General features: G+C 40.8%; 1 protein-coding gene across 2 annotated transcripts in view; it reads right to left on the bottom strand.

The window, feature by feature from the left end:
• The window catches only part of HOMER2 (homer scaffold protein 2), a 736,419-nt gene that overhangs the window by 425,483 nt on the left and 298,852 nt on the right, over nucleotides 1–12,084 (bottom strand). For both annotated transcript variants that reach the window (XM_086958240.1, XM_086958239.1), the window contains exon 3: nucleotides 11,561–11,692. In XM_086958240.1, the coding sequence (XP_086814366.1) occupies nucleotides 11,561–11,692 (132 nt within the window). The remainder of the gene's footprint in view (nucleotides 1–11,560; nucleotides 11,693–12,084) is intronic.

Raw genomic sequence — 12,084 nt, 5'->3', positions numbered from 1 at the left:
ATCAAACCTAGGGGGTCAGAGGGGGTCTACTCTTCCCCCTTATGGTCATTTGCCCCTTTTTTTTTCAAACCCCTTGTGTCTCGATTTTACCGAGACACAAGATGGCGGCCGCTCCAGACTGTTTAGAATGTTTACAGACACCCAAGAGCCAATCAGCTTCCTGCGCCCAAGTCGCGTGTCGCGCCTGGAGCGCACTCCGGTGCGCGCACCGGAGAGCGCCTATAGATATATATATTTTTTTTTACCTAAATTACTCAAAATCCACTGCAGCACATATCTTGAGACATAGCAAAGGCACATCGGGCTACCAGTCCCTTCAATTTTGCCAAGTTTGCTGGAAATCCATTCAGCCGTTCGGGCTAAAAGTGAAATCGACCGCCCTATGGAAATTTACATGGGGAAAACGCGTTTTGGGACCCCCCTTTTATCTCGGCCCCCGCTTGACGTATCCCCCCCAAACTTTCAAGGAAGGACCGGAGCTCGACGAGGCCATTTTCAGGAAATTTTCAGGCAGATTCGTCAACCGGTGCCAAAGTTATTCCAAATAGAATTTTGAGATTTAACATTGAAAAAAATCCTAACTATAACTACCTACTGGCGACCGCCAGTAGGTAATATATATATATATATATATATATATATATATATATATATATATATATATATGTATATACATATACATATATACACACACACACACACACACACACTAAAAAAAACGTAGGTTTTAGCCTCGTTATAGTTCGGAATTAACATTTAAAAACCCTTAGAAATTCACTGAAAAAACGATAGGTTTCACACATGTCATAGTTAGCTGGATGTTTCACTCATAAAACCATTGAAATTCCACCGTTATAGTTAGTTCAGCTAACTATAACTCGCGCGCGCGCCCGCATTGCACTGCTGATGACGTCACATATTACATCACTCATGACATGTTCAGTGACATCACTCAGGACATCACTGATGAGATCTCAAATGACATCTCTGAATACATCGTCCTTGTGAAAGAGTGGCAGACCTCCTCTCAGCGTAATATAACCCTTGATACACACATTCAAAAAAAGAAACTAAAATTTTCAAAAAAATGGAGATTCCAATACCAGTTAGAACAACCTATTCAGTAATTCCAAAATCTGCATACACATCCACTCATTCACCAACAGTTCTATATAGGTACTCATACATGTACTAACTCATCATATGTACTTATACATCTTATTACACACGACATTCATCTATAGAGTTACATCCATTTACTTGCATATACAGCTATACACCCACCACTACGCTTACTTCTACAGAATCGTACACATACTTAATCTCTTAAACAATCATGTATAGAAACACATACTTATTTATACAGGAACTCTTACAATCTCTTGCTCTCATATATACTCACTTATATACATCAAAACTCCCATATACTAATTTAAAACATATGTAGTTACTCATAAAGATACTATTGAGACAGTCATTCACTCACTAACACACCCATACACACACTCATCCCCCCCATACAGTCCTGCACACATGCGGTCTTCAAAACACATACAAATAGTGAGTCACCCATTCATGCATCTATGCGTGTGTGTATATATATATATATATATATATATATATATAACACTCCAATTCCTCTTTGTTTCAAAAGAAGACAACAGCACTCGAGAGGTACTTTCAAACGTGCAGGTTTATTTCATGCAGGCACTCTCCACAGACGCATTTCGGCGTGTTGCCTTCGTCAGTGTGGTAACAGTGATTTTCACTTTTAGATGGATTAAATACACCATTTTCACTTTCTTACTCTATACATAGAGATAGATAGAGGACAACCCCACTATAGACGCTATGGGCGCCATCTTGGAATGTGGAATGTGCAACCTAAGACTTATCACAGATTGTACAATAAAGCCCATAGATGGGCAAATCCATACAAGTAGTGAGTATAAACAATAGATTATATGTTTCTGATGTAAACAACAAAAATAAAGCCGTGGATCGGCTAGGGTCCTCTATCTAATGAATCATATAATGGTCCACCAATGTCTGCAGACATTCAACATCTGTTGTTACCGTATAAGTCGCAAAGCAGTACAACTCACATTGTTTGAAACTCAGTTCATCACCATGATTATGTAAGTAAGCAGCTGACAGGCAGCTCCTGGCGGGGCTTTGATCTACCACATAACTACATGATGTCCTGTACCTTACTACATGTTATCTTCATGAAATAAAACATCTTAAAATACTACCTTCTTGAGTGGACCTCCATTACTACAAACTTGCATTTCCTTCCACTTCCTTAGAACACAGCGTTATTAAGTGCTAAGACATATAAAGGTTCTAGGTAAGGGAAAAGCCCTAGGAAAATGATCATCCATTCAACATAAAATTATGATTCGATCTAGTGAGTGTTCTGCCAATTAGGCGACAATGGTACACAAAAGGTATGTGCTCAGTAAACAGTTATGATTACCTTCACAAAACGAGCAGACAGCCACTCCAGTGAACATCGGATTCTACATCACATTACAGCTATATTTAGAAGTCAATTATAGGCTATCTAGTCATCCAAAGTTCTTACTACTGTACTTCCCTGTTGATTCTTACAGATAGGGAAGTAATATGGACGCTACATGGCCTTAACGGTACTATGTATTCCTATTTTATTTACCCAGGTGAAAAGCCATCTCCTCCCCCGCGTTCAAGCCCCTGGGGTACTTCGTAGAGAGGTCTATTATGAACCTCGATTCAAGTCTACGGAGTCGTCTGAGGCGATCTCCGCCCCTCACATTGGGTGGTATGGTGTCAAGACCGAAATATTGTAATAATTTCCGGTCTCGTCCATGGACCTCCGCGAAGTGGCGGGCCACTGGGTAGCTAGGGTCTGCCTTGTCGATGGCTCTCAAGTGCTCCATAACCCTTAGCTTCAGTTCTTTGATGGTGCTGCCTATGTAGCGGAGGCCACACGGGCAGTGCAAACAGTAAACAGCGTATTGTGTGCTGCAGGTGATAAATTTTCTAATTGGTATGCTCATTCCGGTATCTGGTATAGTGTACGAGAGAATATATATATAATGTTTTTTCAACCATCTAAAGTGGTCTTTAGTGAGAATACCCCCACGGTAACAATCCCCGTACAGTGAGGTCAGCAGTTGGCTTGTGCTCCTGATTCGCAAAATTAATCCATTAATCCTTCATCTTAAGCCCCTCACAAACTCCCAAACAGCAACATAGTTCAGAACACCTCTTTTTATTCAAAACAGAGTCCCGCCCCATACAGCAGGATCTCATGTCACCTTGAGCGTATACTGCAAAGTACTATGGTATTAGCAGTCTGAACTAAAAATCAGACCCTTGTGGGTGCTGTTGCTGGAAAGAAGTAAAAAGTAAAATCCCAAGTGGGCCAATGTCAATACAAGGTGCAGTGCCCATTGCTTTGGACTATGTGCTACTTGGAGTTTGAAATATATATCCAGTGCAGCGCAAGCACTGTGATGGCAATGGTTTTTGGGGGACATCAATGATTTTTCATTCAAAATTTTCACTGTATCATTTTCCCCCAACTGGAACGTTATTCAATGTTCCTGTTTGTCAGTTGTGCTAAAATTCAAAATTATGAGGCAATTGCTTGCACCTTACCTCACAATTGGAGTCGCGCGCTGCTCCTCAGATTATCTGTGACGTTGGAACCTTCCTTGTCAATCGTAGCTAATTGTCTCTATTTGGTGCATGTGTGCGCTGCAAGCCTTCCGGCGTTCACGCTTCCATGTTTTTTTTGTGTTTTCCGTCCGTATTGGGTATTCCTTTGCCAATATTTATGAGCAGCAGACCGCATAATCGGCGGAATACCAACGAAGAAGACGATATGTGCTTTAACTATCTGTTGACTCAAACAGCCGGTTCTACATTGGCAGCAACCTGCCTATGTCCACCGCCACCGTTTCCAAGAGGTGGGAGGAGCTGGGAACTTTCTACTACGAGCCTACGCATGTACCCTCAGTGTGCCCATTTTTCTTTCACATCAGGCTAACTAAGTTCTCCAGCAACATTTTTTTAATGTGTTAGCTAGTCCCCTGATTTTATGCATGTTTTCAGCCATCTGTGCTTTAAAGTGTTTCAATACATTGTCAGATGGTTGCCATTTCTGCTAAGATTTTCAGCTTGCCCACTCCTGCGTGTTACACTGGACATGGCGACACACGCGCTCTTTACTCTAAGTCAAAAAGTGAAAGGTTTTTTTGTGTTGTAAATTATCCATTTTGAATGTGTGGCATTTTGTGCATTATATTACAGGAGCTGTCTTTATTCACTTATATCATTCAGGGAGTTTATTGGTAGGTTTTTCTAGTCTCATCTAAGACTGTTGGCACTCCCCTTCAGGAGTTCACGTTTCATTTTAAAATGTACATTTTCCACTTCCTTATTAAGGAGATGTACAATGGGTGTCTCACTAATTTTCTTACTTTACTCTTTGGGTCACATCCCCGTTTACTCATTACATTGCCATACACATTCTTGGTTACAGTGTGTAGTTAGTATTGGTTATTCCTCATATGCTACTTTACAGGGAAAGGGATGACAAGGCCCTATTTTCCCACATACATTTGCCTACATAGGCCACTCACGGTTTCCACCCTTACAAAGGGCACCGTAGTATGGGTTACAGTCCCATTGACTTTTACATTGTCACCCTCACAAAGGGCGTCTTATGGGTCACAGTCCCATTTTACATTTACATATTACCCTTACACAGAGCACAATTGTATGGGTTTTCTACCCATTTACACAGTCTCCCTACATAGGGCGTCATATGGGGATACAGTCCCATTCACAGTGCTCCTCACACTCTTGCATAGGAGTAGAGGACGGTCATGGGTCTTAGTCCCATTGGCTGTATTTGTCTTTCTACATTGAGTTTTATAGCTATATTCTCAACGCAATGTTAATCTCATTATTGATTGAATTGTTTTTTTGGGAAACCAGAAGAGGATCAGTTGTTCTATTGCACTTCTTTTCTTCTCTGTTTCCATTATGTCCAGTTCTTCCTCGTGATGTCTTACCTATTTTCATCCTTGGTCTCTGGACTCACATTGCCATTCATCTTGCTTGGTCTTCAGCCTTCCCTCCTGTTGTTCCTTCTTCATCTTCCCTCGTTTGTATTTTCTCTCTCTTCCTTTTTCCGGAGGAGATCATTCATCCATCTTCTTTGCATCTGTGTGTAGGCTGGTGTCCGGTTTGTGTTGTACCTTGCTCTTCCTTCCCTTCCTTCCTACCTGCCTGGCCAGTGGGTGAGTTCGGGGGTTAGTCCTTGGTGCGTCCATGTCTCTCTGTTCTCTGGTTGTCTACTTCTCTTTCTCCTCTGCTTCCTTCTCCTTCTTACCTTTTGTTGGTGAGTATGCATATTTTCTTTTCGTTCTTATTCACTCTCTGCTTCTTTCGCCTTTCTCTGCCCTCTCTCCTTTTCTGTACTCCGAATTCTGTATTCGTTTCATTGTCAAAGTGTTTGGGTCATTCCCACTTGTATATTCTTGCTCTTTGCTCCTTTTTCGTATTCTCCTTCCTGATTTTTCACTTTGCCTTTTTCTCACTTTCCCTCGACGTTCTCTTTGTCACTCTGTTGTTCCTTTCTTGCCATCTGTTCTTTGTTCACTCTCTCTTCATCGTATTTTAAATTGTTCTTCCGTTTGAAGGAAAGGGGATATATATAGTATCCTGCATATTTATTGTAAGGTGTTTTACCTTCCCTGCTCAGCCAGTGTCTGTGCTCTGACTCATTGGAATGTTGGAGTCTGATGATGCTTCGGAATGTTGGGACTGTGGGAAGTGGAGTGACAGTTGGTCATGGGCTAAGCAGCTGACAGGCAGCTCCTGGTGGGGCTTTGATCTACCACATAACTACATGATGTCCTGTACCTTACTACATGTTATCTTCATGAAATAAAACATCTTAAAATACTACCTTCTTGAGTGGACCTCCATTACTACAAACTTGCATTTCCTTCCATAGGAATCCATTGTTTGGTTTTCACCGGAAAAGTTTCCAAATGTCTATTTTCACAAACTAAAAATATTCCTTAAAAATCGCCTGTATCACTTAAACACATTCTTTCAACTGTTTACACGAGATGCACCAGTGCTGGATCCAGGATCCACCACTGAGTAAGAAAAAGTAATGATAACACCACTTACCTGCTAAGTGAATGTCCTTCCATAGGGTAACATAGAAGAATTTCCAAGTAAAACCACTCTAAGTGTGGAGTTTTGGAACTTTCAAATATTCTTATAAAATCAGCAGAACTACGAATTCCGATTTACTCACCTGTTATCAGAAGAGACCTCAGTGCTGCATCTTTGAGCCCACTACTGATCCTCAAAAGTAATTTTAACCATACTTACCAGTAACATGAATTTCCTTCCATAGGCTAACATAGAAGAATTTCCAAGTGAAACCAGTGTGAAGTTTTTGAATTTTAAAATATTTCTATAAAATCACCTGAAATACGAATTCCGATTTACTCACCTGTTATCAGGAGAGACCTCAGTGCTGCATCTTTCAGCCCAGTACTGATCCTGAAAAGTAATTTTAACCGTACTTACCAGTAACTTGAATTTCCTTCCATAGGATATCATTGCCTGCTATATAAAATATATATAAATTAAAAAATATATAAAATAAAAAAATATATATTACAATTTCAATATTTTTAAAAACATTTTTTAAAATGTATATTAAAAATATTTAATGTAATTTAAAAAATAAAATATCTAAAAATAAATAGATTAAAACAATGTAGTAAATCAGTATAAAATATATAACAATAAATACATTTAAAAATTATCATTTACAAAACCTTTGAAATTCACGGAAAAAACCATAGGTTTCAGTCACGTTATAGTTCGGAATTAGCATTTAAAAAACCTCAGAAATTCACTGAAAAAAACATATGTTTCACACATGTTATAGTTAGCTGGACATTTCACTCATACAAAACCATTGAAACTTTTTTGACGCAGCTGCAGCACAAAAGATGTGCCATAGTGCTGGATATTAACAACGTGACGCATCTGAGAGATGCGTTACGTTGTAAAGCCCTGCGCCATCAGGAGGCGTTCCGGCGCAGGGGAGGGCGTTCCTGCGCAGGAACGCCTCCTAAAAGTGGCTGAGTGAAATCTACAAGATTTCACTAAGTCACTTTTAGGCCAATGCTGCGTCAAAACCCTGTGCCTGCTTGAAGCAGGCGCAAGGCTTGACGCAGCATTGGGGAGATAGGGCCCCCCAGAGCATTGCTGGAGCTGCGTCGCGCTTCCGACGCAGCTCCAGCAATACGCTGCTTTTACAGCACATATGCGTGACGCATCGGTGCCGTTTTTGCCACATGGTGCGCCACATTGTAAATGCGGTGCACCATGGGTGGCGGAGCTGCGGCGCACAATAACTGGCGCATCCCTGGGGATGCGCCAGTTATTGTAAATTTGCACCTATACATTTAGCCAACGAGGGGGCACTTACTGATTAGACAGTAGAAAGTACTCCTGTTGAGTAGAGGTATTGCACAAAAAGGTGGCATCTTCGTAGACATACACGCAGGGCGGGATTCATTCTGCCCCCTGTTAGACTCGTTTTTCCCTTGTTTTTGTGCCCTTCTGCCCTCTGTTAGACTCGTTTTTTGTGCCCTTCTGCCCTCTGCATCACCACATCGCTCAGCGCCACCACAGAACCACTCAGCGCCACCCCAGCACCACTCAGCACCACCCCAGCATCACTCAGCACCACCCCAGCATCACTCAGCACCACCCCAGCATCACTCAGCACCACCCCAGCATCACTCAGCACCACCCCAGCATCACCACTGCACCACTGCACCACTACTGCACCACTCAGCGCCACCCCAGCACCACTCAGCGCCACCCCAGCACCACTCAGCGCCACCCCAGCATCAATCTGCGCAACCATTCAACTGGTTCAAATAGGTTCTCTTAATGTTTCAAGCTTTATTACAAATGTCACAAAAAGATGTTAATATTTCACTTCTGTTCTTGGATTTTCGTCACAATAAATACACTGAACATAATCTTCACAAAAGTTATTTACAAAAGTTTAAGCTATTTCCATTATAAATTAAAATCACCTTTATTTAAGTATTAATTATTTGAAAAAAATTAAAAGCCATTGTAATTTGTAATATCAATACATCTAAGTCATGTAAATACAAAACATGTTGCATTACAAATGCCATAGGTGTCACATTTGCAAAAGTTATAACTATTGACATTGTAAATGACAAAGCTATTAATTTAGCTATTTTGAAAACCAACACATAAATAAAAAAAATTGTCATTTACAAGACCAATAGCTCAATCTTTCCTAATGCGAGATCTATTGCAAATGCTTGTTTTTATATCTGTCAGTGCTTCCTGTTGAGGTTTAATTTTCGTGACAGGCGCCTCATTGCCTACTTGTAACTATTCTCTGACCCTGCTTCAAGGGTCAGAGCAGGGTCAGAGAATAGTTGCAAGTAGGCAACGAGGCGCCAGGATGCACTTACAGGCTTACAGCTGTAGGTGCCCAAGATGAAGTTAATTTCTTTGTAACCCTTTTGTAAAAGGTTACAAAAAATTTGCTTCAACTTTTGCACTTGCTGCTGTAACCCTGTAAGTGCTTGGCTGAAAATTCGTCCCCGCTGATTCGCGGATTTTACTGCAATTTCGCGAGATTCGCGGATCGCGAAATCGTGGAAAATCCGCAAATTCCGCGAGCGGAACAAATTTTCAGCCCATGCTTAGTGTGTATGCATATATATATATAATATACAGCAGAAGAAAAATAATACCCACTGGAGGGTTTTTAAAATTTGAACATTCGCTGGTGAAACCATAGGTCCCATCAGGCACTTCGGAAAGGAAGAGATTCCAAACTGGGCGGAACCTCCGGAGGGAGGCGTGAAAAACATTATAAACTCACCTGTGGCAAACCTGACGTTGGAATTGAAGAGGCATACCTTGGAAGAAGTTTCATGTAGAAACGAAACATGTTGGTAAAAATGCCGTCTCTGCTTGCAACAAATCAAAAAGGCAAGTTTGTGTGCGACTCGTTCATCCCCTGATGGGGATGTTTTGTTGCAATATATATATATATATATATATATATATACACACACACACACACACCTACATACATACATACACATTACACCCATACATGTATACATATATACACATATCTAGGTTATTATTTCAACAGTGGGTAGCAGTTGGATGGAAGCCACTCAACACCTAAACACAAAATGCAATTGAACCCATTCTGAATACGCATGAAGCAGACACACTTAAAACAGTTGGCAGAAACACAACATAAGATGAGCACTTCATACCTCAAAATAGGCATTGTGTTGTATTGTCGCTGTGAATGACTCTTGGCTTTGCAAAGGCTCAGAAGTGGCCCAGGTATATACCTTCGGGCCTGACCGAGTGAAGCGAGGCACAGGGGATAGGCTGTTAAACATTCCCACTGGCATATTAATCAATGCACCACTGTCTATGATGAACGTTTACTTTCAATGTGATTTTGGGACAGTGTCCAAATGAAGTTTGTCGCATGATTTGATAAGCTGTCTTCATTTACTTTTATAGGCAATTAACCCCATATGTGCATGCTGTTGCTTTGGTAGATATCATCAGTGCACACCCATCTTTTTTTGCACACCCATCTTTTTTTTGCTGACACTCTGTTGAGACTTTGAAGAACCTTTATATGATGAGCTTGACGGCAATTGTTTTTGCCTGTCTCCACTTATTCTAGCTGGTGTTTTTTTAATTTAAGGGTGTGGTGTGGTGTGAATGTTTCTGGATCGTTCAAGACCGCTTTAGTTGTGGTTGTGACACACAACCTTTGCAGACTTGTCCTATGGCTGGACATTTACCTTCATGGGGGAACAAAAATCCACATCAGAAGCATAGCTTTGCTTTCATTGGAGACGTCAACTAACATGCATTGTGTTCATGCTTGTGCTTGCTTTTCATGGTCAATGCCGATCCCTTGTGTGCTGTTCTTGCTTCCATATCAGCAGCTGGTCAGTCTGCTGGTTCTTCTGCTCTCACAGCAATCAGCAATTTCGCCAGAGTGTGACTCTCTCTCTCAACATGCCTCTTCTAAACAATTCTGAGCTGCAGCCATAAATGACTCTGAGGAACAGGGCTTCTTCGTTGGTGAAGTCACATAACTTGCAATGTTTAATTAGTACATACATAAAGTCTTTCAACAAACATATCAATTGACTCACCAACCTGTTGTCATGCTTAGTTGATGATATACCTTTCATAGTTGACATTCGGCATTAGATTGAATTTGGCCTCCAATGCTTCTTTTACCTTTTGGTATGATTTTACATCAGTCTGAGATTTTCTTTAGTACTAATTCCAATCCATCACCTGCAAGGTTTTTTAAATATTTGATAGCCTTCTTACCTTCATCTAGTGAATCTATGAAGTAATCGATTATTTCGATCCATGCGGCTAACCTGGCCCCAATGATCTGCTTCTTAGAAGTGACAAAAGGCTGTGGTGGCATCAGGAACACAGCTGCATTGTATTTTGCGCTCACTTCTGATGACATTGTGTTACCACATGCAGCACATGCGATCACAGTGCAGGCTGGCACCCACTCCTGCTTGCAGACGTTTCCTTCAAAGCATGCGTTACCGTAGGCTTCAACCACATGTGGTAGTAAGTTCTGTTTCTGTACCTTGCGGATATCATAGTTCTTTTGTTTTGTGTGAATAACTGTTCTGTATTTGGTGCACAGGACAGTGTCTCCTCTACTGACCACCTCGTCAGCAGATTTGGCAGGCGTTTAAATATGCTCCTCGGTTTAGTCTTCGATTTCTGCAGCAGTGTATAAACTGGAACAGGGCTATGACTCCACATGTGCCGGTTGCAGACTGCTCTGCATAGACTCTGGGCAAAGGTGGCATGATAACGCAGTTTGCAATAAAGTTGCAAACTCTCAGAGAGAGCAATCTAGTCCTTTTGGGCTCGTATCCCCTACTCATCGTCGCCATTTGTAGCATCTTCCCGAGCCCATGAACATGCAGATGAATTATGCCACATGGGAGCTGCTGCTAAAACATTACTTCATTCCTCAGCATACACTCACACACTGCGCATTACATCATACTTCACAATTAACCTAACACTTCTTCGCATATTACGCATTTCCTCTTCAGAGTCTTCCCAGAACTAGGATTATCCTAAAGCGCATAACATCAATATGCTACACTACCTAGGCCAGTATGCTGTCGGAATCTATTCCTTTTGGACTTCTGACCTTTGACTTTGTACATGCAGAAAAGTCATACATTCTGACCATTAGTATTTGTTCAATAACTGAAGCTTTTCCAAATCTTACTCACAAACTTGCACGTTATTTTTCAGTCTTCGGATGGCATATCTGCAGTTCCTCCCTTTACCAATCAAAAAGGATTACTCTCCTTATTTGACAAACTGAGCAAATTATTTTACTGAACAGCAGGAAACATCTCGCATAAAGTTTGCTTACCTTGGATAGATGCTGTTCGGTTCCAAATCCCAGCCCAAACACAGTGTTTGCTCTGCTGTCTGCCCATTGCCCAAACTTTTGAGAGGTTTTCGTAAACGTCATATTAGGCGAAATGGTGCTGTTTATTATCACCTGTGAAAACAATTAGGTATAAATTAATAAGGGGACTTCAAGCTGTAGCATTTGCAATTTAGATACAATTTCTTTCATTTAGGTCAGCTTTATCCGATGTATAAGCAGGTCCTATATTGATAGAGGCGTGGTTCTTGTGAAAGGTTTTCAAATTATCCTTTGGTGTAAATAACATGTTTAACTATTTTGCAGAATGGTGGTATTTACGGCTGCAATAGATATACTTTATATGTTAAACATTTAATGAGCAGGCTCAATAACTTCTGAATATTTAAATCAAGTTTGTGTTTTATGTATATAAATATAATAAGTTAACATTATAAAAATCAAAAGTGGCAGTCATTTGCACTAATCGTAAATAAGACAGTCATATCAACATACTTTCTACAGTC

This window comes from Lissotriton vulgaris, chromosome 2_1 (assembly GCF_964263255.1).
Source record: "Lissotriton vulgaris chromosome 2_1, aLisVul1.2, whole genome shotgun sequence".
NCBI classification, from domain to species: domain Eukaryota; kingdom Metazoa; phylum Chordata; class Amphibia; order Caudata; family Salamandridae; genus Lissotriton; species Lissotriton vulgaris.
The sequence above is the reverse complement of the archived record's forward strand: the minus strand, read 5'-3'. Positions and strand labels throughout refer to the sequence as shown.